The sequence below is a fragment of the Zootoca vivipara genome, chromosome 11 (assembly GCF_963506605.1).
Source record: "Zootoca vivipara chromosome 11, rZooViv1.1, whole genome shotgun sequence".
Lineage (NCBI taxonomy): Eukaryota > Metazoa > Chordata > Lepidosauria > Squamata > Lacertidae > Zootoca > Zootoca vivipara.
Window position 1 is genome coordinate 49,942,735 of NC_083286.1, and position 27,275 is coordinate 49,970,009.

General features: G+C 44.5%; 1 protein-coding gene across 1 annotated transcript; it reads left to right on the forward strand.

Moving 5' to 3' along the window:
• The first annotated feature begins 5,578 nt into the window (after positions 1-5,578).
• Positions 5,579-27,275, forward strand: FECH (ferrochelatase). Its single transcript, XM_035100981.2, has 11 exons — positions 5,579-5,832; positions 9,579-9,696; positions 11,136-11,255; positions 12,599-12,747; positions 15,711-15,845; positions 17,239-17,345; positions 18,620-18,718; positions 19,856-19,963; positions 20,250-20,414; positions 22,139-22,198; positions 23,209-27,275. The coding sequence occupies exons 1-11, from the start codon at positions 5,769-5,771 to the stop codon at positions 23,341-23,343; spliced, it is 1,260 nt and encodes a 419-aa protein (XP_034956872.1). The 5' UTR covers positions 5,579-5,768; the 3' UTR covers positions 23,344-27,275.

Below are 27,275 nucleotides of genomic sequence, written 5' to 3' on the forward strand. Positions count from 1 at the left end.
CACTCAAGCACAGAATGTGGAGTTTGAGTTGATAAAATATCAGGGACTTGATCTGATTGGTAAACCAGTGAGTTATCTATGCTGCAAGGATTCTTGAAACAAGACCCCACTATTGTTTAGTTTAGTGGCTCTTTGTTTTGCCCTGGGCATTCAAAAGCTCTTGTCTAACCCCGCAGAAGCTACCAGCTGCTCGGAATGCAATAACTCTTGCTAAAATTACACAAGAAAGCTAAACAAAAGGACCAGAAAGATACCTGAGCGAAATATAAAAGTTGTGCACACATTGTTGTTATTATTGGCTTTGATATCCAAAAATCACTATCTGGATGTAAACAAAGAAATTTTGCGACTATGTTTGGTGCCAGTGTGAAATAAGGCTGACCTAGTGAGTCCTGAAAGCCAACCCAAAACTGATCCCAGATTCACAAACATGTCAGATATCCTGGGTAGTGAATTATTTAGCTCAACCTGATACGTTCCAAATGTTGCTGGACTACAACTTCCATCATCCATTGACCATGATGGCTGGGGGTGATGGGACTTGTAGTCCAAAATTTCTTGAAAGTACCAGGATTAGGAAAGGCTGCTTTAGGTTTTTTTTAAAAAAAACATTCAGCAGCAATCTGCCAGTTTTATGTGAAATTAAACTCTGGGCTATAGGGCCCCTCTCTACTTTTAACCTGACCGTTGACACTTAAGGTGTGTATTTTTAGAACCCATCCTATTCTTGCAATTGCAATTTGTTTAAAACAGTTTGACACATTTTAAACTGTTGTGGCTCATGCTGGGACCTTAGGGTGGAAGGTGTGTAAAAAATCAAATTAAAATTATTGTTGCTTATTATTAAATTTGTATACCGACTTTCATCTGCAGAGCACCACTTGTAGGAGTGGACAGGTTCTGTGAAATGTTGTTGTTGTTTAGTCGTGTCCGACTCTCCCCATGGACCAGAGCACGCCAGGCACTCCTATCTTCCACTGCCTCCTGCAGTTTGGTCAGACTCACGTTGGTAGCTTCGAGAACACTGTCCAACCATCTTGTCCTCTGTCGTCCCCTTCTCCTTGTGCCCTCGATCTTTCCCAACATCAGGGTCTTTTCCAGGGAGTCTTCTCATCTCATGAGGTGGCCAAAGTATTGGAGCCTCAGCTTCACGATCTGTCCTTCCAGTGAGCATTCAGGGCTGATTTCCTTCAGAATGGATAGGTTTGATCTTCTTGCAGTCCATGGGACTCTCAATAGTCTCCTCCAGCACCATAATTCAAAAGCATCAATTCTTCGGCAATCAGCCTTCTTCATGGTCCAGCTCTCACTTCCATACATCACTACTGGGAAAACCATAGCTTTTAACTACACGGACCTTTGTCGGCAAGGTGATGTCTCTGCTTTTTAAGATGCTGTCTAGGTTCGTCATTGCTTTTCTCCCAAGAAGCAGGCGTCTCTTTATTTCGTGACTGCTGTCACCATCTGCAGTGATCAAGGAGCCCAAGAAAGTAAAATCTCTCACTGCTTCCATTTCTTCCCCTTCTATTTGCCAGGAGGTGATGGGACCAGTGGCCGTGATCTTGGGTTTTTTGATGTTGAGCTTCAGACCACATGTCTCTGCTTTTTAAGATGCGGTCTACACAATTATATTAACCATTGCTCTTGTCTGCAAGGTTGCCCATCTTGGACTCAATAGCAGTTTCTCCAGGCATAGAATCAATGCACAACTTGTTCATGCAAAAGCTTCAGTGGGCATGGTCCCTTACAGACTTAACTCCCCAACCTCCCTTAATTTAGCAATAGAATAAAGATTGGCTGACCATCTAGTTAGGCCTGTTGTGTTTGGTTAAAAAAATAAATAAATACTAGTATGTGATGCGGTCACTTGGGGCCTTGGTATTCCCTCCATCTAGGGAACACGGGTGGCGCTGTGGGTTAAACCACAGAACCTAGGGCTTGCTGATCAGAAGGTTGGCGGTTCGAATCCCCGCAACTGGGTGATCTCCCGTTGCTCGTTCTCAGCTCCTGCCAACCTAGCAGTTCGAAAGCACGTCAAAGTGCAAGTACCGCTACAGCGGGAAGGTAAACGGCGTTTCCGTGCGCTGTTCTGGTTCACCAGAAGCGACTCAGTCATGCTGGCCACATGACCTGGAAGCTGTGCGCCAGCTCCCTCGGCCAGTAAAGTGAGATGAGTGTCGCAACCCCAGAGTCGGTCACAACTGGACCTAATGGTCAGGGGTCCCTTTACCTTTACGGTGAAGTCTCCTCCTTTGGAGGTCTTTAAGCAGAAGCTTGACAGGCATATGTCAAGAATGCTTTGATGGTGTTTCCTGCTTGGTAGGGGGTTGGACTGGATGGCCCTTGTGGTGTCTTCCAACTCTATGATTCCCTCCATCTACATATGGCTAGTTTTGGTGCCTGAGGCAGAAAAGCCAACCACTGCTCTCCAAACCACAGAGCATCATCGCCCGCCCTTCCCCTATATCTTGTCTAAAATTCAACACGAGCAACAGTAGGAGTTTCTGCAAAAAACACACAAAAAAACTGATGGAAATGAAGCTGAGGATATTATTATTATTATTATTATTATTATTATTTTAATTTAACTTCATTGGAATTTAAATTAAAATACATTCACACACAAAAACAAAAAAGAAAGAAAAACCATATAGAAATAATGACATACAAAAAATCCAAACAATAATATAGAAATCATAATATACAAAATCATATATAAATAATAACCATAATAAAACATATAAAATAATACCGTATAGCTTCTACTACAAATAATATAATGTAAATGATAATAATTATAATAATCATAAACATAATAAAGACAATACAATCAATAAACACACATTCAATTATTCAATCATGTCCAAAATCACGAGATCAGCATACACTTCAACTATATTCCTAATTCCTTATTTACCTTGTTTATTTTAATCCTTCCCCTATATCTCCTCCTCCCATATTAGACTTCCACTTATCTCTATCTCAGATTCTTTAATTACTATTCTCTTATACTGCTACCCCTCAATTCTATATAATTATATAAATATATCCTATAATCCTCAAATAATATCTAAATTCAAATAACATCAAAACTCAAAAAAAGAAAGAAAAAAAGTCACCATTAATTTTATCCATTTAAATTTAAACTCAAATTGGCTCAATACGAGGTATTAGAAATAAACCCAATATTTTATTGTGGGGCACTGTCCCTTTATATATTCTCCAAACTTTTCCCAATTTTAATGGAATTTTTTAGTAGTATACCCTCTGATTGAGTTGGTCAGGAAATTAAGTTCCCTTTGTAGTCCCCATGTAGCAGAACTTCCTCACATGCAAATATGAAACCCCCGGCCTGCCACCCGAGGCAAACACTTTCCACCTTGCCTCCCAGTGGGGCTACCTGCGTGTCTACCTGAAACAAAAGGTTATTGCATCGTCCTTCAGAGACATGCCAGCTCATGCGTTAGTAGTTAAAAGTGTTTTCTGGGTTGGTGGATACAATGGAACTGTAGGGGATGGTGTGCTTACTGACCTGAGAACAATCACCACATTTACCCTTGCTTAATACCCTGGAATATAGGCATGTTCTTCTCCTACAGTAGCTCCCGCCCCACCAAAAATTGACATGACAGGATTGATTAAATACCCTGTGGCCTGATGTCCACCCCATGTGTGCTTGTGTAGCATCTGGGAAAACACAGCTGGCTGGGATGTTAAACTGGGCGGTGTGTGTGTGTGTGTGTGCGTGTGTGTGTGTGAAATGAGCAACTAGAATACTGCCCCTCAGCAAAACAAAGAATTGTTTTAAAACTGGCTTTATCTCCAGTCTCGCGGCACTGAATCTGGGTACCTGGCTATTATTTTTATTCATTTTATTTCCAATATTACATTCCGCCCAATAGCGAAGGTTTGTTTCTTGTTTATTTGCTACATTTATATCACACCTTTCCTTCAAGAAATTCAAGATGGCAGAAATCTTGTATACATCCATCTCCCCATTTTTTCTTCTTCCCCTTTTTTACCCTTATAGCAACCCTGGGAGTTGGTTAGGCTGAGAGACAGTGGCTGGCCCGTGGTCATCTAGTGAGGTTCATGGCTGAGAATCAGGAGCTCAGGGTGGTTTACAGAAAAAATCAATAAAACCAGACAAAAGAGTTCTGGACGACTCAAAAAGTTTATAAGGGTTACTTCCAGATTGTTGCTGCTTTCAGGTAGAATTCGATCTCGTACCAGCAAATTTAAGTTGTGCAATTAAAATGGTTGGGAGCTCCTGCGCAACAACAACAACAATTTATTTATACCCCATCCATCTGGCTGAGTTTCCCCAGCCACTCTGGGCGGCTTCCAACAGAATATTAAAATACAGTAATCTATTAAACATTAAAGGCTTTCCTAAACAGGGCTGCCTTCAGATGTCAAACCTACTTCTCCCAAAATAAAACTTTTGGCAAAACGGAAAGTGATGAAAAATGCACTGTATACCTGAAGGAGTGTTGACACCCCCATCGTTCAGCCCGGAGACTGAGGTCCAGCTCCGAAGGCCTTCTGGTGGTTCCCTCACTGCGAGAAGTGAGGTTACAGGGAACCAGGCAGAGGGCCTTCTCGGTAGTGGTGCCTGCCCTGTGGAAGCCCTCCCATCAGATGTCAAGGAAATAACTAGTATCTGACTTTTAGAAGACATCTGAAGGCAGCCCTGTTTAGGGAAGTTTTAAATGTTTGTTTTATCGTGTTTTTAATATTCTGTTGGAAGCCACCCCGGAGTGGCTAGGAGATGGTCAGCGTATAAGTAATAAATTATTATATTATTATTACTGGAAAGTATGGGATAACATCTGTTTGACGCACTGCCATCTAACCTCCCAACAAACAAATCAGAATGAATATGCAACAAAAAGTCATTGTCTTAACTCTCTCCAGAAACTTTGCACAAACATATCAGAATGAGGGCTAAATAAAGAGCCGACATTGTCTTCTTCCTGTGGCACAATGAGTCAATGTGTCTGGCTGTTAAGCAGCAGGTTGGTGGTTCAAACCCACCCAGGGACAGCTGTGGGCAGAATTCCTGCATTGGTCCCTCCCAACTCTTATGATTCTCTGTGGTCCTCACAATCGAATCAGAATGAATGTGTAATACGAAGTCAACATTGCTGAACCACTCTGGAAACTGTTTTTTGCACACCCCAGAATGATGCTCCCCCGCGAGTAGCCTAACATTTTCCCACCTCCCAGCAAACGCTAAATAAATCGGCCAAATTTTGTTTTGTGCATGCTTAAGAAGCAGGACATCTGGAAGCAACCTCGCCTTTTTGTGACATTTCAGTTGACCTGATAAAGGTCAGGTTTGGGGGTTGTTGTTTTTTCTCTTATGGTCCAAAAAAACATTTAAAAAAAGAGTTAGGGGCTTTCGAAGTCCCATTCTAGCATAAAAGCGCCGACTCCCTCCTTCGTGCGTCTGCTGGCTCCCCCCCCCCGAGTCCCCGTCCCTGCACGTGACTCGCCTTGCAGACCGTGGGAAGGGCGGAGAAGGAGGCGCCGCGTTCCGCCCCTTTTTGCGCACAAAGGTCTTTTCGCCTTTTCTCTCTCGTCGCCCCGCCCCTCTCGCTGGCTTGTCACAGCCAAGGCGAGCAATAAGTGCTTCTTCTGGAGAGATTAAAAAAAACCAAACCACCAGTGTAGGCGAGACTCCCAGGGAAGGCATGCATGCAACAAAGCAGCTCAGTTAACTTGAAGAAGGAACTGTACTACTCGGGCTGCTGCACAGTAACGGAATGCATTTAGTTAACACAAACATGGCTGCTGCCTTCAGAGCTGCAAACCGAGCCTTGTACCCATGTAAGTGAACAACCGGCTGCATCTTTCTCCAAAGGGTCGTTGCAATTCCTATTTCCTTCCCCCCTCTCTTCCTTGCTGATGGGGAGAGTCCCTTTTAACTGTGGGTTTTGCTTGGAGAAATGAGGCTGGGGTCCTCTGCGCTTGCACCCTCCTTTCCCCCGGGGTGGCGAGAGATGCGCCTTTGCTGCGGAGGTCGATCTCCCGGGGTCTTCATTGGAGGGGTGGGTGGGTGGGAAAGAGAGAGAAACGGCGTTATGCAAACAGCATGTTGCAGAGGGCTCTCTGCCCGGCGTCTCTCTTACATAAGGACTTCTAGCAAATACGTTGCTTTTTTATTTTGTTAAAGTGACGGCACTGAAACGGCTTTTGCGCAACCCGGTGCAACTTTTTAACCGGAATCAGGTGTGTATGTGTGTGTGGGGGGGTTTCCAGCACGCCTTGCATAAATCAGCAAAACAAGGCAAGCCTGTTTAGTACTTGAGCGAGCGAAAAGGGAGAGATAGTTTCAGAAAAATAAAAATCCACGCCCACCTGAGCCCCGCAGAATGCGCGCGGACTATAGCCCTCCCAGCCAGGTAAGGCTAAGTAAGGTACGCGCGGTTGGTTTTGTGCAAGCGATCGTTGATTTGGGTGCGAAAAGAAACGGAAAGGGGATCCGTGTTGCTGACGCCGAGATCTTGTTATACAACGTGGCTGCCGGAGAGGAGAGTTTGCGTAAAGGGCTTAGCGCTACCTCTGGAGAGCTTGTGCATCCGGCGTGCATCATCAGGGAGAGGAGAGGGGGAGTTTGGAAAGCGCAAACTGCAGGGAGTTTGATTGTTGTTCTGCTTGGAACTGTTTCACCTTGGGGTGTGTTTAAGTTTAAATTAAATAGTTGCAACTGCTTTAATCTGGTGGGTTTTTGTTTTTTTTAATAGCTGTATTTTATGGTGCTGTAACCCATCCTGGGAACCTTAGGGTGAAGGAATAAATACTGTGGAATGAATATTGTCAACATTTAAGAAACAAAAGAGATCCCAGTATGTTTCCGAGCACAGTTCAAAGTGTTGGTGCTGACCTTTAAAGCCCTAAATGGCCTCGGTCCAGTATACCTGAAGGAGCGTCTCCACCCCCATCATTCTGCACGGACACTGGCGGTTCCCTCGTTGCGAGAAGCCAAGTTGCAGGGAACCAGGCAGAGGGGCTTCTCGGTGGTGGCGCCTGCCCTGTGGAACGCCCTCCCATCAGATGTCAAAGAGAAAAACAGCTACCAGATTTTTAGAAGACATCTGAAGGCAGCCCTGTTTAGGGAGGCTTTTAATGTTTAATAGATTATTTTATTTCATTTTTCTGTTGGAAGCAGCCCAGAGTGGCTGGGGAAACCCAGCCAGATGGGCGGGGTATAAATAATAAATTATTATTATTATTATTATTATTATTATTATTATTATTATTATTATTATATCTGCAGTTTTTGCTGACCTGCCTCTCAGCTAGATGTTGCAAGGCTCATTTTTAAATATGGCATGCTTGTGTCTTCTCCCTCCCCCACTAGGTATAATCTTTTCCTTTAAGGGAAAACTCAGGTGGTGAATGTCAAAAGAATTGTAGCAAAAACAGGAGGTTTCAGCATGTTGGGAAGCCTCCCAAGTTTTCAGAACAAAAAATATTTAAAAGGTGTGAAGGGGAAACCAAAGCAGCCAATCTAACCCCTGTAATTGAATTTGAAGCCCATTTCAAGGCTTTCATACCGAACTTGCAGGTATGATTATACCTGTCACATCCGTTGGAAGGCTAGAATGAAATGTTTCTACCAAAACCAGTGTTCGAAACTCCCATTGTTCTAGGCACTCTTTGCAGAAGGGAATTTCATCAGCGTGAGCAGTTTCTGAGCTCTGGGCTCAATACTGTGACTAAGATTTCAGATGAAAACTGCAGTGTGGAAGAAAAGGAGGAGCTTTTCCTGCCTCCCCACTTCCAGCTACTCTCTGAAGACTGGAGAAAAGACAAACTTAAGAGTATTAGTGGGGTGGGCAGGGGAAGGACTAGACTAGACCATGTGAAAAATGAACATAATATCCACTGAGCCTAGGGCTTGCTGATCAGAAGGTCGGCGGTTTGAATCCCTGTGACGGGGTGAGCTCCCGTTGCTTGGTCCCAGCTCCTGCCAACCTAGCAGTTCGAAAGCACGACAAAATGCAAGTAGATAAATAGGAACCGCTACAGCGGGAAGGTAAACGGCGTTTCCATGTGCTGCTCTGGTTTGCCAGAAGCGGCTTTGTCATGCTGGCCACATGACCTGGAAGCTGTACGCCGGCTCCCTCCGCCAATAATGCGAGATGAGCGCGCAACCCCAGAGTCGGTCACGACTGGACCTAATGGTCAGGGGTCCCTTTACCTTTTTATCATTCCATTCTTGCGTCCATAACCTAGGTTTAAGGTTACAGGTAGGTAGCCGTGTTGGTCTGGATCGAAGTAAAATAAAAAAATTCCTTCAGTAGCACCTTAAAGACCAACTAAGTTTTTATTTTGGTATGAGCTTTCGTGTGCATGCACACTTCTTCAGATACCAAAAGAAGAAGAAGTGTGCATCTGAAGAAGTGTGCATGCACACGAAAGCTCATACCAAAATAAAAACTTAGTTGGTCTTTAAGGTGCTACTGAAGGAATTTTTTTATTTTACTAGGTTTAAGGTGCCCATTAGCTCTTAGCTTTCATATCTCAGTTTCTAACACTGACCAAAACACAAAATGTTGAAAGTGTGATCCTGGACTATGAAGGTTAGGTATTGCCAACTTTGCAAGTGAAGGTGAGCAGCTTGCACTCCTGTTATCAGCTGTGAAGTTGGTTCCCCCCCCCCGCCCCAAGCTCTAGACCAGGGGTCGGCAACCCATGGGGGACCCCAAGCGGCCCATGGGGGTCGTTTAACCGGCTCATGGACCCCCGCCGCCCGCTCGGTCGGCTCCCATGCGCCATGCTAAACTGGCGCGGAGCAGAGCGGGGACCGCCTTCCGCGACGCTGGCCGGCTTCCCAATGGCAAGCTGCGCACGCCTCCTCCACACCGGAAGGAGCACCGGAAATATCGTTTGCACATATGCGCACTCCAGCCTATTGCGGCGTCTGTGGGACCGTGAACTGGCCCAAGCCACAAAACTTTGCCGACCCCTGCTCTAGAGAAACTCAACTGCCTACAAATGCAGCCCTTCTTGTTGTTTTATAGGCAAATTGGAAAAGATCCATAATAGAAGTTTGGGGGCGTCAAGTTTTGACCTCGCACAAGGCACCATATTACGAAAGATTACTAAAGTATGCCCATTGTGCATGCATCACTAAGTGGGTAGGCGGCGTTGCGGAGACAGAAAACCCCCACAATAAGAGTCCTAGAAATGGCCCTAGAAATATGCTTAAATTTAACAACTGTAGAGTGAAATAAACCAGTCCTTAATTTCTTCCTAAAGGCCTGACACCTGCTTACCGGGGGATTTTCTGTTGTGTTTATTTTCTAATTGCATTTGCATCCGTGTGTGCATTTTCGAGGAAACGCTGTAGCTCAGTGACAGAGGCCATTTTACGCATGGAGAAAGTCCCTCGATCAGTTCTTGGAGGTCAGCATGGACTGTTCTGGGCTTAGTGGGGACGAATAATCTGACTCTGTATAAGGCAGCTTCTTATGGATTTTGAATGAACGAAATACAGCATTGTAAAGAAACAAATCAAGTAATAAACTAATTGTGGGTTGTTCTGTTTTCCCCTTGCTCTTGTCTAGTCACAGCAAGCAATGGCTGCAGTCGGGCGAGAGTCCATCTACAAGGGAGATGTCAGTCAACAGCAACAGCAGCTGTGCAGGCCAAAAAAACCAAGCCTCAGGCCCAACCTGAAAAGAGGTAGGGAGCTGTTGTGCGGGTGGTTCATCTGCACAGGAACTGATAAAGCCCTACATATGGGTGTAGTTCAAACTGTAGAACTGCAGAGAAATTACCGGGTACATGCTTTTCAGAGCAGGGGCGGGGGACCCTGCAGCTCTGCAGATATTGGTGAACTGCAGTTCCCATCAGCCCTGGCTAGCACAGCTGACAGTCAGGGGCGAGGGGGGGGTTGCAGCCCACCAGTATTTGGAGGGCAGCAGGCTTCTCACCCCTGCGAAAAAATTTTAAGAGTAATGTCAGGCTGTGCATACACTTAACAGGGAGTAAGCCCAATTGGAACACAGTGAGGCTTGCTTAGGAATAAAAATGGCTAGGATTTTGGTGCCTGTTAAGCTAGTCAAAACAAAATTTAAATACCCCTTCCAGTAGCACCTTAGTTGGTCTCTAAAGTGCTACTGGAAGGAGTTTTTTTTAATTTTGTTTTGACTACGTCAGACCAACACGGCTACCTACCTGTTAAGCTAGTGTTACCTTTTGGTAACAGCCTCCCTTGTTCTCTTATAATGGCCGTGGAGCCTACCTGGGAGGTGCTGGAACTGAGTTCCGGTGAGTTCTGACTAAAAAAAAAGCCTTGGTGGAATTATTTATTTTGCAATGTTAACGATTATGATTATTATTATTAATTTATTTATATTATATCCTCCCCATCCGTCTGGGTTTCCCCAGCCACTCTGGGCGGCTGCCAACAGATTAAAAATAGAATAAAACATCACACATTAAAAACTTCCCTAAACAGGGCTGCCTTCCGATGTCTTCTAGGCCGCCTTTCAGGATGGGGTGGGGGGAGAGAAGGCCTTTCCGAAGCAATTTGGACGTAAAATAAAATGTAAAACTTCAATATAGAGTTTCAATAAAATAACAAAAAATAAAAAAATTCCTTCCAGTAGCACCTTAGAGACCAACTAAGTTTGTCATAGGTATGAGCTTTCGTCTGCATGCACACTTCTTCAGATACATGCACACTTCCATGCATGCACACGAAAGCTCATACCAATGACAAACTTAGTTGGTCTCTAAGGTGCTACTGGAAGGATTTTTTTTATTTTTTGTTTTGACTACGTCAGACCAACACGACTACCTACGTGTAACTAATAAAATAACAGTAATTTAAAACGGGTACCCATTACAATGCCTCCCAAATGTGGGTTGGACTCCACCTCCCATCAGCCCAAGCCAGCATGGCCAATATCTGGGGACACAGGAGTAGCTGGGGGATGCTGGGAGTTGTAGTCCTTGCACTATGTGGCAGCCACCCTGCTGGTTACCCCCCAGGTTAAAATATTGCACAGTTGGGTAAATAGGAAACAAACAAAAAATGGAAAGTGGAAGGCGGCAGCCCTTGTTTTATTTCAAATTGATGTGTTAAACATATCCTCCTGTTCTCTTTTTTCCTATAGGAAACCTAAAACGGGGATCTTGATGTTAAACATGGGAGGCCCAGAGACACTTGGAGACGTCCATGATTTTCTGCTTAGGCTTTTCCTCGACAGAGACCTAATGACTCTTCCGATCCAAAAGTAAGGCTTAGTGCAATGGTCTGCCAGAAGTTGTGCTGAGTTGCTCACTGTTCATTTAGGAGGCTTAGGACCTCTCCTTCCTTCCTTCCTTCCTTCCTTCCTTCCTTCCTTCCTTCCTTCCTTCCTTCCTTCCTTCCTTTTTTAAACACCTGGCTTTCTTTTCTTCTTGTTTCATAAAATGTATACACCCTTTGATTGATGTTGTTGTTTAAAAACACCCACCCTTAAAGCAATTCATGAAGAGAGCAAAGCAATAAAATGACCGGCAAAAGCAGTTAAAAACAACTAATCAGAACATTTGTAAAATAATTAGCAATAAGCTAAAAGCAGATTAAAACACACATCAATCTGAGCAGGCTTTTGGTCAGGAAGGATGATGGTTGACTTCCTTGCCTTGGTTGGTGTTTTCATTAGCACTGACTTAAATGTGATGCAGGTAAGCGGAAAGTATTTGACACCTTGTGTGGTGTTGCATATGTCTGGTAAAATTGAAACAGTGCCTTCAGCTCCTGCAAACGGCTGGCTTGCAGTGCCATGCCATGCCAGCCAGCCAGTGGTTTCCAGATGTGCTAACATGTGCATAGCTGCTGATGGCTCAATCTGAAATCTGTGTCCAGGGCAGTTGTCTACCAGCTCCATCTGGTACGCAGGCTGAGACCCTACCTGCCCGCGGATTGTCTTGCCAGAGTGGTGCATGCTCTGGTTATCTCCCGCTTGGACTACTACAATGCGCTCTATGTGGGGCTACCTTTGAAGGTGACCTGGAAACTACAACTACTGTAACCCAGAATGCGGCAGCTAGACTGGTGACTGGGAGCGGCCGCCGAGACCACATAACACCGGTCCTGAGAGACCTACATTGGTTCCCAGTAAGTTTCTGGGCACAATTCAGAGTGTTGGTGCTGACCTTTAAAGTCCTAAACGGCCTCGGTCCAGTATACCTGAAGGAGTGTCTCCACCCCCATCGTTCAGCCTGGACACTGAGGGCCTTCTGGCTGTTCCCTCATTGCGAGAAGTGAGGTTACAGGGAACCAGGCAGAGGGCCTTCTCGGTAGTGGCACCCGCACTGTGGAACGCCCTCCCATCAGATGTCAAAGAAATAACTTTTAGAAGACATCTGAAGGCAGCCCTGTTTAGGGAAGCTTTTAATATTTGATGAATCATTGTATTTTAATATTCTGCCCAGAGTAGCTGGGGAAACCCAGCCAGATGGGCAGGGTATAAATTATAAATTTAAAGATGCTGCTTTAAAAAACAAAAACAAAAAACCTTTTTTATGATGCTGAGCGGGACAGAGGTAAAGTGAGGTTGCTATCGCTAACGGTCGTCTCTCGACATTTCAGTAAGCTGGCGCCTTTTCTTGCCAAGCGACGTACGCCCAAAATCCAGGAACAGTATAGTCGGATTGGTGGAGGGTCGCCTATTAAGAAATGGACTGCTATGCAAGGAGAAGGCATGGTGAAGCTGTTGGATGAAATGTCTCCTCACTCTGGTATGTGTGTCCTGCCTTTAGGCATGTCCTATAAATACTTTTTTAAAAAAACTATGCACACATTAGTATGGCGCAAAGCCAAGAAAAATATTCTCGTCCAAGTGGTGCATGTGAAAAAATCCATGTACCTTGTACCATGTACCTTGGAAGTCGAACGCCTTGCGACTCAAACGTTTTGGCTCCCGGTACGCCACAAACCCGGAAGTGAGTGTTCTGGTTTGCAAATGTTCTTTGGAACCTGAACTTCCGACGTGGGTTCCATGGCTTCCGATTGGCTGCAGGAGCTTCCTGCAGCCAATCGGAAGCCGCGCCTCGGTTTCGGAACATTTTGGAAGTCGGATGGACTTCTGGAACGGATTCCGTTTGGCTTCCGAGGTACGACTGTCGTGTCCTAAAATGCGAGAAGCGCTGTTACAGGGGACGAGGCGGGGGGGCCTTCTCAGAAATGGCACCCTCCCTGTGGAATGCCCCCAATCAGACGTCAACAAAATAAGTAACTATGCAACCTTTAGAAGAAATCTGAACGCAGCACTGTGTAGGGAAGTTGTTTAATGTTTTGTTATGTTTTTATATGTGTTGGAAGCTGCTCAGATGGGCAGGGTACAAATAATTATAATATTAGTTATAACCAGAGGCAAAGCCCTCTAGGGAAGAGCTGTAGCTCAGTGGTAGAGCATCTGCTTTGCAGGCCAAAGGTCGCAGGTTCAATCCCCAGCATCTCCAGGTCGGGCTGGGACTGTCCCCTGCATAAAACCCCAGAGAGCTGCTGCCAGTCCGTATTGACAGTACTGAGCTAGACGGAGCAGTGCTTTGCTCGGTAAACACAGAAGGCACCTGCCTAATACGCAGAGCTAACAAATTCCGCAGCATAGTTGCTGCGTTTAGCGGCCCGTTTCACGGCAGACCTCGAACGGATGTTGTGAGGAACAGTGAGCGATGCTTCTCAAAGAAAGAGAAGGGTGGATTGTAGCCCGGCCATAACGCTGCCTGTTCATGTTTGAAGCAGCTCCAACAAGTCTCCCTGGCCCCTGAGTCTGAACACAAGCAGATCCGAGTGTGGCTCGCCGTTCCCACCGAAACCGTTACTCCTTCCTTATCCAGCTTGAACTCAAGGGAGGAACCTCGCAAGTGTTGGGTGGGGCCGATGACAGTTGCTCAACTTGAGGGCACCGGGGGAGTCTGGCAAAATGGGAACCTTATCAGACACCCTCCCCCACTCTCTAAACAGTCCATTTGTCAGGCACCCAAATAACCAGAGTTCTGTGGTAGGTGGAACAGGTTGAACCAAGTAACAACTGCACCTGAACCCTCCCCATCGGCAGACCCAGACCCAGATGTACTTGGTTACCATGCATTGCCTGTCCATCTCTTGACCCGGTGGTGTTTCCATCAGCCATTCTGGATCAAAGCCACCAGGCGGAACTTTGGTATCCGCAAGCACAGTGCTTTATGAAGGAACCTGCTAGCGTGGGTCACAGAATGATGTGCGTTGCAGAGCAATTGCACGTGCGAACTGCGGTAATTGGACTAGCACACATAGATAATGTTCGTGACACGAGTAAGCAAACTGCGAAAGGTCTGAAGGCTAGTCTCCAGTACTCCCTTGCCTTGTCAGGCAAGTCAGGAGCTTTATAGTAAAATTAGTGTGTTTAAAGGGGCTGGGGAATTGGGAGCATTAAGTTAATGGTTTAGGGAGCCTTATCTGCTCCTGTCAGACCTCATCACTCCCTCTGATTTTACAGCCTGGTTTCCCCAGTGAAAGCCACCCTGTCTTTTATCTATTTGTACATCCTCTGCATCTTAACTTTCACTCCTATTATGTCGGGCAGGCCTCTTCTGCTTCTACCATGGCTGCAGGCTAGTGTTTTTTTTTGTTAGATAAGTACAAAGCAGGTAGGAAAGGGGAACAACGCTTCTTGGAAGCATGCTGAAGTCTGTGGCTCCAACATGATGGAAGTCTTTGCTTCCTTGGAGTTCTGTTTCAAATGGTTATTTTGTCTTATTTTCTCCTTTCCAGCTGTCAGGGTTACCTATTTGGCAAAATACCGATTTAGTGGGTCATTGGGAGTTGCTATGATGTTTGCCCAAAGTGCTCCTGTTCTATTAAAAAGATGTGCAAACCAGCTGGTTTTTTTCCAGTTTGAGGATTTAGGTCACACACAAACCCTCTAGTGTAAGTCCAAAACTCCCATTGTTCTAGGTGCATTTTGTGACAGTGAATTTCATTAGCACGAGCAGTTTCTGAGCTCTGGGCGCAGTACTGCATCTAAGATTTCAGATTAAAACTGCAGAGTGGAAGGAAAGGAGGACCTTTTCCTGCCAGCTACTCTCTGAAGACTGGAGAAAAGACAAACTTAAGAATATTAAGGGGGGGGGGCTGGCAGGGGAAGGACTAGATCATGTGAAAAATGAACATAATGTTTTAGCTGCAGTTCGTTCATTTTCAGCTTTGTATTCTTGCTATTAAAAAAAAGTGTGCCTAGGCATTCTGTTGTTGCACCCATAACCTTGGTTTAAGGTGCCGTTTAGCTCCTAGCTTTCATATCCCAGTTTCTAACACTGTTGTAAATACACCACTTGGGGAGCCTTTCAGAATCGTAGAGTTGGAAGGGACCCCGAGGGTCATCTAGTCTAGCCCCTCTTTATTGTTTTTAAAAATATTAATAAGGTAGAGTAGAAACTTATTGGGGTCACGAAGAGTCGGACACGACTAAACAACAACAACAACAGAGTAGAAAAGACCACAGTGCAGACGCTCTTGCAATTGGAAGGTACAGGCAATGTTTACACCAGCTTTTCGCCAACCTGGTGCCCGCCACATGATTTTGGACTACAACTCCCATTGGATCACGTGTGTGATCCAAAACATCTGGAAGGTGCCAGGGTAGCAAAAGGCTGCCTCGCATAATGTTTAGATCATGTTGCTCCACAAAATAAGGTCACCAGCTGTCTTCTGTTTCCAGCGCCGCACAAGTACTACATCGGTTTCCGCTACGTCCACCCTCTGACGGAAGAAGCCATTGAAGAGATGGAGGAGGATGGCATTGAACGGGCTGTCGCTTTCACACAGTACCCACAGTACAGCTGCTCCACCACAGGTGAGGTCGTACCTGGAGGACAGAATCATTGCCTGGCCTCCAAAGGCAGGGCTTGGTCTAATCCGGGGACCAGCTCTGGGAACCTGGTTATTCTATGCCTCAACAAGAATACAGAAGGCAATATCAAAAGAGTTAGTCTACAAACATGTCTAGAGTGTTTTCCTCTTGATTTTGAGTAACCGCAGCCCATTCTGCACATCTAGTACTACAGAGCAGGCTCAAGTCGGGTACTAGCATCTAGGCTTGCTAGAACTCCAACACGAGTTCTCCAGGAGTCCCCCCCCCCCCAGCGCTGCCTTGAGTTGCCAGGAATTGGACTTTCTGCATGCCAAGCAAGTACTCTGCCACTTGAGCTCTACTTGGGCAGGAGCAGCAGCAATATTGTACAGGGTTCTCCTATGGCCCATTGCATAATTTCTTCTGGTCTTGCTTTATGTGAAAGTGAGGTGGCGGTTATGTCAGCAAGCAGCCAGGCAGGTATGATTTTACTTAAATGTGGACGTGCAGCAGAAACTGGTATTCAAAACGTGATTTTAAAAAAAATGGTTTAGAACCTTTGAATATCGGTTTCTGAGGAACAATAGGCAGGGGAAATGTGGAACCTGCTTAGCTGTGCTGGTGGTAACATGGAGGTGAGCTTTTTAGTTGTGGAATTCCTCTTGAAGACATGTTTCATTACATGAGCTCTCCCCCAAACCTCCTCTCTTAACTTGCTAATGTTAAGGTCTTGTTTTATCGCTCATTTTAATTGTGTGTGTCTGTTTCAGTGTTTTGTTGGAATTGCCTTGTGTATTTTAACGTGCGTTTATATTTTCTGGTAGCTGTCTTTAAACTTGTAAACGGCTTCAGAGCCACTTGGGCAATGAAGCAGTACAGTGGTGCCTCGCTTAACGAATGCCCTGCTTAACGAAATTTCCGCTTAACGAAAGGTTTTTTTCTAGCGGAGGTTGCCTCGCTAGACGAATGCGTTTTACAAAAAATTCGTCTAGCGAATCGCGGTTTCCCATAGGAATGCATTGAAATTCAATTAATGCGTTCCTATGGGCAAAAAAAAATTCAATGCATTCCTATGGGATTCGCTAGGCGAATTTTTCGTTATAAGAAAAGACCTGTGGAACGAATTAAATTCGTCTAGCGAGGCACCACTGTATGTAAATTCAGTAACAGTTAATAATTAACAAGAACAATATGTCCTTTTTGAGTGGCGTATCTTCCTGGCGACACCAGCCTGACCCCTGTGAGAGGTCGAATGCTGGACTAAATGGACCTTGGGTCTGATCCAGCAGGGGACTCCTCCTTTGCAGAGCCTCTGTATCCCCTCCTTCCTCACCACAAGTCGCATTTTCTGCTCTTTTTGCCTTTCTGATGGGCTCATTGCTTTTGTCCCCTTCAGGGAGCAGCTTAAACGCTATTTATCGCTACTATGACAAAAGGGGGGATAAGCCAAAGATGAAGTGGAGCGCAATTGACAGGTGGCCAACGCACCCCCTTCTCATTCAGGTACGGAATTCTTGGTGGGTATCGAAGCGAGGAGCAGCAGAAACCAAGGTGCCAAGTGTCTGTGGGGGCAGGATGCAGGACAGTGTTTTTGCAACTTGGGTCTCCAGCTGTTGTTGGACTACAACTCCCATCATCCCTAGCCAACAGGATGATGGGAGTTGTAGTCCAACAACAGCCGGGGACCCCAAGTTGGAGAAACGCTGGTAGGATCTCTCCGATTTGCAGTCAGAATGTAGGTTCCTCAAGGAGCTCGAGGCTGTACTTGTGAAACAAATACAGGTGAAACTTGAAAAATTAGAATAGTGTCGAAAAGTGCATTTATTTCAGTAATGAAACATTATTATTATTTATTTTTCTTTTAATTTTTACAAATGCTTTCTTTTGGAAATTCCACAGTAATTAAACAAATAGTTACAATAATACAAAAACAAAAATAAACATTGCTATTACATTTCATTAATTACATTCCATTTATAATTGACCCGCCTAACGACAAATAATTACAATTACAGCAAATAAAGGCTTGACATATCTTGCTTTGCATGTCATGCATCTATCTCATATATTGGTTTCGCCTTTTAAGTTGCATTACTGAAATAAATGCACTTTTTGACAATATTCTAATTTTCCGAGTTTCACCCGTAGATAGATGAATAGGTAAGGGTTCTTACTTGGAGCCTTTTACCATATTTTATAATTGTTTTTTGTTTTATTCTTATGTAAAAATGCATGGTTGTTGGTTGGTGCATGCCTAGAAAGGTTGGAAGAAAATCTTGGTATAACATAGGATATTATTATTATTATTATTATTATTATTATTATTATTATTATTACAGTGGTGCCTCGCTAGACGAAATTAATTCGTTCCACAGGTCTTTTCTTATAGCGAAAAATTCGTCTAGCGAATCCCATAGGAATGCACTGAATTTTTTTCGACTTTTTTTTTGCCCATAGGAACGCATTAATTAAATTTCAATGCATTCCTATGGGAAACCGCGATTCGCTAGACGAATTCTTCGTATAGCGCATTTGTCTAGCGAGGCAAGCTCCGCTCGAAAAATCCTTTCGTTAAGCGGAAATTTCGTTAAGCAGGGCATTTGTTAAGCGAGGCACCACTGTATTATTATTATTATTATTATTATTATTATTATTATTATTATTATTATTACTATTAAATGCATTCAAATTCTCAACTGTGCTTGAGGATCACTGTCATGATTGGGGAGGCTGGTATTTAGACTTGTTTTTTTTCCCTCCCAACTTTTGCTTTTCAGTGCTTTTCAGACCATATCCAGAAGGAACTGGACTTATTTCCACCCGACAAAAGGAAAGATGTAGTCATCCTGTTCTCTGCTCACTCTCTGCCAATGTCTGTGAGTAACAGCAATCCATTTCCAAAGCTGCAAAATATTTTCTTAGAGGGGTGATTTTTTATTTAAAAAAATCCTTGTTTGTATGATCTAATGATCCATACACCAGTTTGCCTGTCCATGCACAAGACCTGTTCCCTGCCTTGCAGGCCTTCTTCCACTTGGCCTGGGAGGGTGGAGCCTGGACTGACTCCAGCTACAAAAGCTGAGGCTGCTGAACCAACTCCTGGCCAGGGCTGCTGTTGTTGTATCTTTATTTTAGATCTTGTGATTTATATGGAAAGTGTACAGCTTGGTTGTGCATTTCAAAATGTTTTATTTGTTGTTCATGGCTACTTTTGTTATGTTGTGGTTTTTTCTCATGTTGTAAGCCGCCTTGAGCATGGTTTGAACTGCCGAAAAGGCGGCACACAAATAAAATTATGTATGTCGATGAGTGTAGAGCGCCAGAAATACTGGGTTCTTCCTCATATCATTTTCCAGGGATTTTTGTGATCTGTGGAAATTTGGTGCCATCTAGTGGTTCTCTTTAGCACCCAAAAATAATTTGCAATACTGCACTTCTGAATTAAGCTGTCTGGGGTTTGAAGGCGCAAATGTCGCTTCAGTGGAAGAGCAACCCAATTAAAATTATTTTTTAAATAATATGATAACGTATTGCATCTGGTTGAAATGTCTTGTTCCTTGTATTAAACTATCTCCATAGGAAGTGGGATGGATGGCAGAACCACTCTGTCAAATGTAGCTCTGTAAGGAGAATTAGGGTCTCCTCAGACCAACACGGCTACCTACCTGTAACTAGGGTCTCCTAGCAACTCTTAGCACCCTTGGCAAAACTCCATTTCTCAGGATTCTTTGCAGGAAGCCATAGCTGTTTAAAGTGGCGTGATACTGCTTTAAACGTATATAGTGCAGACGGGGGCTATAATTTATTGGGTATAAGAAACAATTGGTTCTAAGCTTAGGCTGGGGCTGCATCTGATGGGACTCCTTATGTGTAAGGGGAACCCTTTAACTGGCATGTGTTGCCGCAAAGTGTGGACTAATTGCAGTGGTTTGATAGCGCAGGGGGAACATTTGTAGTGTTTGTTTTAACCCTGATAGAGCTGTTTTAGCTAACTTGCCCTTTCTGTGCCATAGGTAGTTAATCGTGGCGATCCGTACCCACAAGAGGTGGGAGCAACCGTTCAGAGGGTTATGGAGAAACTCAACCACTCCAACCCGTATAGGCTTGTGTGGCAGTCCAAGGTATATTTTTATTTCATTTATTGACACCATTCGTATACTGTCCAGTTAAAGCCCGCAGGACAGTTAGCAATAAGCTTGTTCAGTGGTCAGAATTTGCCCGTGAGAGTAGATCCTGATAAGGATCTGACCCACAATGCCTGCTTTAAAATGTGGCGTATATATTGTATCACAACTTGATAATGTAATCTCTCTCTCTCTCTCTCTCTCTCTCTCTCTCTCTCTCTCTCTCTCTCTCTCTCTCTCTCTGTGTGTGTGTGTGTGTGTGTGTCCTTGTCCTTTACCCTAGGTTGGTCCTATGCCTTGGCTGGGTCCTCAGACAGATGAGACGATCAAAGGGCTTTGCCAGAGGGGAAAGAAGAATATTTTGCTGGTTCCAATAGCATTTACTAGTGACCACATAGAAACGCTCTACGAACTGGACATCGAATACGCGCAAGTCTTAGCCAGTGAGGTAAACTGTTCTGCTTTCATTGTCATTCTGCACAGTTGTAGGCTGAAGGCTTTAAGCCTGCTTAATAGAAAGCAGATCCCATTATAAACATGGAGTCATAGAATTGTAGAGTTGGAAGGGACCCAAGAGTCATCTAGTCCAACCCCCTGCAATGCAGGAATCTCAGCTAAAGCATCCATGACAGATGGCTGTTCAACCTCTGCTTAAAAACCTCCAAGGAAGGAGAGTTCCACAACCTCTGGAGAGAGACCGTTCAACTGTCCCAACAGCTCTTACTGTCAAAAGTTCCCCCCCCCCTGATGTTTAGTTCGAATCTCCTTTCTTGTAGCATGATGCTTATTTCTGTGTAACCATGTTTAAAATAGGGCTGTAGGTTTTGTTTCCAGGGGGCAGCTGCGTTTATCTGCTGGCAGCAAAAACAGCAGAGAATCTTTGTGGCACCTTTAAAAACTTAACAGATTTCATTATGGCATGAGCTTTTGTGGATTACACTCCCACTTTCATCAGCCGCCTGCATGAAGTATTATTGTGATTTAAAAAAAGGTAGGTAGGTTCCGCGAGTCTGTGTTGGCACCCTTCGCCAACCAGGTGCCCCTGCCAGGGCCTGTTGGCTTTTGTAGTACAAAACACTTGAAGGCACCAGGATGGCAAAGGTTGGCGTATAATAGCCCCTCGTCCCCAACCATGTTTGAGTGTATGTACCTGTAATTAAAGATAGTATTTTTGATGTAGTCCATGAAAGTTCATGTTGTTAGACATTTATTAGACTTTAAGGTGCCACCGTACTTGGTTATATTTTACGTATTGTCTGCTTACAGCCCAACTTTTCAGCCCAGACTAACCCCTGAGATTTTGCCCTTATTCATGGAAGTATTTCTGTCTGATAAAATGTCAGGCTGGTATACACAATTAATGCCTAAAACACTACCAAGTGGACACCCAAGTGTTCAGTGCTCTGTGTATATAAACAAGAACCTTGAACACAGCCTGGTAGTGTATGTCTTAACAACAATTAAAACTCAACACCAAGGAACTAGACATTAAAGACAAAAGGGTGTGTGTGTTGGGTGTTTTCTTCTGCACTCTGTTAGCGAATGACACAGTCCAGGATTTAGCAGGTCCAGGATGTGAAATAGCAGGTAGGCTGCGATGGTTAAAACGACCACCAATAGAAGCAGCCCTTTTCACTGATGTGCTGTTGGTTGGGCGCAAGCACTAAATATCAGTGCAGTTTGCAAGTAAAAAACCATATTTGGATAAAATTCTGGGGGTTTGGGTAGCAGAAAAGAGTTGATGTAAGTGGGTTGGTTTGGGTTTTTTGTGTGTGTGTGGGGGGCCCACTTCACCAGTCCCTTGGCAGTCCGACAGTGTGTTTGCAGATTTTTCCAAGGTACCGGTACTAGAGTGGCATATGGCAGTGGGGAATCCAGATGTTGCTGAACTACAACTCTCATCATCCCCGACTGTTGGCCAGCCTGGCTGGGTTTGATGGGAACCAGGAGTTGCAGATCACCTGGAGGCTGTCACAAGCTCACCATAACTGGACTGCAGGAAAGCTCCCGTACTGCTGCTCTAATAACGTATGAACTGGGCTTAATTCTGGCTCATTAATTCCTGTTGCTCTCTGCATCATCCTTGAAACAAGGGCTTCTTCGTCTGAGGGCTATGGACTTAGTGAGATGATATCACGTGTTAAAGCATTTGCCCTCTCTCCTCTTCTCCAGTGCGGAGTCGAAAACATCCGAAGAGCAGAATCCCTTAATGGAAACCCATTGTTTGCCAAGGTAATTCCACCCCTTTTGAGTCTCCAGTTTCCTAGTGAGGGATGGCGGAATGGACATGTTTCCCATCCTTGTCGATTTTACAGGGGTTCAGGTTTTTCCCCCTACCGCTCCTGTTAAGTAAGAGGAAGGGATGTAGCTCAGTGGCAGAACTTCTGCTTTGCATGCACACAGATGGAACAAGGTTGAAGCCAGAAAGCAAACTATTGTATCTGTAGACAATGGGAATTCGTCCCTCACAGCTCAGTAATGTCTACACTGGCTGGCAGCAGTGCTCTAGGGTTTCGTCTGGGCCATTCTGGGTCTTACCTGGACATGCTCGAAATGCACAAATGGGACAGCTTTCACAAGAAGAAAATATACATATAAAGCAGTGTGCCACAACAGCTTAAAGATTAAAATCTAAGATAAGCGCATATACACATAAAGACCTAAAAATTTGGACTACAAATTGGCCCTGACACCCTGGAGGCCGACTTCAACTGTTTTCCTGGCGAACTAATTTGTTTTGGGGGGGTGGTCTGAGCCTGCAATCTGCGCGCAGAATCTGGCGACCGTCCAGGTCGTCTTGTGGTCTTTGCCTAAGAGGAGAAAATTGAGTTTAGACTTATCCGGAAGGTCAGCAAGCCTCACCAGCTGCGGGTCAGTGGTATCTCTGCGTACCTTGTCATAAAAGGGGCATCTAAGAAATAAATGTTCGAGGCCTCCCTATTTCCCCTAATGGGCAGGCACAAAGTCTCTGAGCATAAGGGACTTTTCCAAATGCTCCTTCCAAAACCGACGAGGGCAAGGCTGAGCTTCTGGCTAGAGTAAAGGCCCTTCTTATGTTTCTTGATACCAGGAAATAGAGAAAATAGAGTTTGCAATAACAACAACAACAACAACAACAATGTACAAAAGTTGTAAGATCACCAACTTGCACTTACCTTGTTAGTTGGAAGCCTAATGTTTGTGGTTTGTGTCCTTTGTTTTGTTTTTTTTTAAAAAAAACATTTTATTTTACTTATTTTCAGGCCCTCGCAGACTTGGTCTCTTCCCATCTCCAGTCGAACGAAATCTGCTCCAAGCAGTTAACCCTCAGTTGCCCGCTTTGCGTGAATCCCACTTGCCGAAAGACAAAATCGTTCTTCACCAGCCAGGAGCTGTGATGCGCATCTGCAGTGGGTTGACTTGACAGAGTATAACCCTGCGGATCCTGCCCCGTGTGCCCGTTTACACTGCTTTCTTTTGCCCCGCTCAGGGCCGCTTCACACAGGACGATTAGCCTCCTGTGTGTGCTAAGAAGGGTCCCAAATGGGGTTTGCACTGGGCTGAAGGAGGGATGAATCTGAAATCTTTTGTTTGTTTGTTTTGTTTCTATGGAGGGATCTTGCGTTGGAAGGGAAGTAACATTTCAAAGGGCTTCATCCTGCAGGGGTTGCTGAGAACACACTTGTCTTCCTATAAAGGCATTCAGGGGACTCTTAGCACCTCGCAGCATCAAGCTCAGCACTAGGCACTGAAAAACTGAGCTGCGTATATACTGGAGTAGAGTTCGTGATTCAGCGGGGATGTTGAATAATAGCGACTGGCTCAATTTCAGCTTCCAGGGGCTGTTTGCTGTCCAGGTTAGCTTGATTACTTCTAAAGGAACTACTCCAAAGATCTTGACCTGAGAGTTACAACATAGATCTCTTAATATGTACTTGTCATAAAAATAGTATTTTTAAAAATCCTTCCATGTAGTATACTACTTTTTTCCCCTCTATGTGGGGTGTTTTGTTTTGTTTTTTTCCGCGCTTGGAACTCTGCAACTAACAACACCGACCGCCATGCTGCTAATACTGGTTTGTTTCATTTCAACTGACACCTTTTTTAAAAGCATGTATTTGTATTTTGTTTTTTTAAAATGAAGCTTATTATTTTTTTATTTTTGTGGGGTTCATTCTTCCCCTACCTTCCACCCCCAAAGAAGGCAGGATTGATTCTGTACTAGCCCAGCAGCTTTAAAAGATTTTTTATTTTTATTTTTCTATTAATACATGCATCACATATCCATAACATTCATATCACAATCCCTCTTCTCTCCCTCCTGGCCACCCTCAAACTCCCCTTTCTGATTTATTTCCCCCTAATTACACACTGCTGTTTCTAAAAAGAAACACATTATATTCATTCTTTTATCTTCTACATATTTTGTCACTAAAGATGTGAATGTTTATTTAAATTCTGTCATCAAGTCAGTAGTCTTCCTTTGCTTCTGCAAATATACTATAAATGGTTCCCATTCTCTTTCAAAGTCACTGTTGTCTTTTCCCCGAAGTCTGTCAGTTTTGCCATTTCTGCCCAGCAGCTTTCAGTTCCTTTGACAGCAGAGTTATCCAAATTGAACGGGTGTGGTTCCCCCTCCCCCTGATGTTCTTTTGGAAACTGTTCGATTTTGTGAGATTTCGGCGGTCTCGGTGGCAGCGCCTGCCCAATAAGCCAGAGATCGAGAACTTGTGCCCCTTCAGAACTTGCTTGACTCCCACTCCATCAGCCCCAGACAGCATGGCCCAGTGGTCAGGGGTGATGGGAATTGCAGTCCAACAACATTGTGAGGGCCAGAGAATCTACGGCCCAGGTCCTTGGCCTCATAAGCTTTCCTGTACTTTCAGGCCTGCCATTGAGGCCCAGCCAGGTAAACAAACCACCTTAGCTTGTCATTCATGGTTTGTTTCTCCCTAAGGAGCCAGGATTCGTTAAGCCAGCAACAAAGTTTGGATTGTTAGGGACAAACCAACCGTGATCCCTAGTTCTGACATCGCACCAAGCTGGTATACAGCGGCATTCTGCTGGTCCACAATATGGCGTATTAAGCCAGGCTTCTCGGTTTATCATCACGGTCAAACTTGGCCTTTGTATGAAGGGATAGCTTTTATTTTTTCCCCTTGGAAAGCATAACCTGTAAAGAAATCGCCGTAGCCTCTGGCTTGGGGCGGGGGGAAGCTACGTTGAGACAGCATCGATTGTGTGTGTATTGTGGTTCAACAAGTACAAATGTCTCTCTGTAACTTCTGGATGAGACTCAGGGAAGTGCTGCGTCCATGCTTGGACCTGAGGAGTGACTCCTATTTTCTGGCCCAGGAACCACATTCAGCCTTGGCCAATCCTTTGGGGCCTGCAGCTATGAGTGTGGCCAGCCACCCACCACTCTACCTGGAACACAGGTAAGGCACGCAGGCCCCCTGATCTGTGCAGGTGAGCTGAGATGTGAGGATTATCACCCCCACATCAGGTGTACTATGATTTGTTTTTGCTGCTGTCAAATCAAATGTATAGGTGGTGGTTGGAGCGTAAAACATTACTTGGGGGGGGGGGTCCTGATCAGGCCTCCAAAATGGGGGCTAGCCACCCTCGTCCCAGCTCCTATAAGCTGAGGCTAGTTTCAGTTGGAGACCTTCAGTGATCAAGTTGGGCAGGTGATTTTTTCATGTTTACGTGCATAAACACTGACGATTGTGCAGCTCTACACACAAAGGTGCAGAATAGGTGCAAAATTGATATCATCAACGGGAGATGCTGTGCTTTGCTTGTTCAGTATGGGTAATGGCCAACTAATGTCAGAGAATGAATCAATCAGAGGTGTCTTTTTTTTACATTGCTCGGTTAATACACATAGCTTGTGTGCAAATTTTGTATGCCACTTTGGGGGGGGGAATTATTCTAGGGGGAGAATGTGAACGTCACCTGGTGATCATTGTCCGTCTTGCATACAGTGGTACCTCGCAAGACGAATGCCCTGCAAGACGAATTTTTCGCGAGACGAATGCATCTTGTGATCTGATGGTGACTCGCAAGACGAATTCGTTTTGCGAAAAATTCGTATTGCGAATCGCGGTTTCCCATAAGAATGCATTTAAATTTAATTAATGTGTTCCCATGGGCAAAAAAAGAAATTTCAATGCATTCCCATGGTAAACCGCGATTCGCAAGACGAATTTTTCGCAAAATGAATTGACTCGCGGAACGAATTAAATTCGTCTTGCAAGGCACCACTGTATTCTCCACGACTGCTATGCTTGGTACCAATGTGATCTGGAGATGGTAAAATAAAAATCCACTTTTGATGACCTGTGCATATTCTGCACACCTCTGAATATGTGCACAGCCATTGGCATTTGCAAACCTACATTTCTGAACTTGCGTTAACCGCAGTGTGTGTGCGCCTCTGATTGGAATGGATGTTTTACCCTTGCGAATTGCCTGGCTGATGCTTCTGAACTGGAACCGCCTATAAATTCAGGCTCTATTTCCAACAGCCTCTTACTTTAGATCATTCCAGTTCTTGGAGATTGTTAACAATCGACATGTCGGATCTGGTGAATGTTGTCATTTATTGGTAGGTCTTAAGATGTGAGGAGGATTTCCAGTGGGGAATTTTAGAGATGTGCGTCATAAGGACTTGTTTGTTCTTGACATATGTTACTTCAGGTGCATGGTAAAATTATGGAATGAAGAATGACACCTGGGCACTTGCTTAATAGCAAAGTTTTGGTGCTTCCTGGGAAATGTCAACTTTGTCTGAAATGCCTTCAGGATCTCTTAAGAATTGCCAGTAAATGTAAAACATTCACCAGACTGTTGACACTTACCGACAGCAGGTGCCGTTTGTACTCCAGTGGTAACTGCTCTACTCCAGAAAGCTGCCCCGTTGAATGTAGACTATTGTGAGAAGTGAGTGCCCTTCCCATTTTCCTCCATTGCTCCTGTGTGAGAAGCCTTGTGTCTTTTAAACCAGCGTTCTTGTCTTCACGGAGGGCTTCCTTCTCTTTGAACAAGCGGGAATATGAGGCCGTTCTTCAGAGCTGCATTATAGATCTGCTTATCGCTTTCTAGCTGTCAAGCCACTGTGGTTTTTGTGGTATTTCTATGGATGCAAATTGATCTGGATTTAATTCATGTTGTCAATTAAACTCCAAATGATCTATTAGAGCGTTTTTTTTCTTTTTCAAATGGTGGTGAACACGCGAGACTGCTGGTGGCAAGCTTGTACTGCTGGCTCTTGGCAGGCAGAAGATTATAAATTTCCTTGCGTCAAATAAAATGTTGGACTCTCTTT

Bases quoted from the DNA above. Each gene is read 5' to 3' on its own strand.
- FECH (XM_035100981.2), top strand. From the start codon at position 5,769: ATGCATTTAGTTAACACAAACATGGCTGCTGCCTTCAGAGCTGCAAAC. The intron at 15,846-17,238 runs GTGAGGTCGTAC...TGTCCCCTTCAG, and splicing joins GTACAGCTGCTCCACCACAG to GGAGCAGCTTAAACGCTATT. The intron at 17,346-18,619 runs GTACGGAATTCT...TTTGCTTTTCAG, and splicing joins CGCACCCCCTTCTCATTCAG to TGCTTTTCAGACCATATCCA.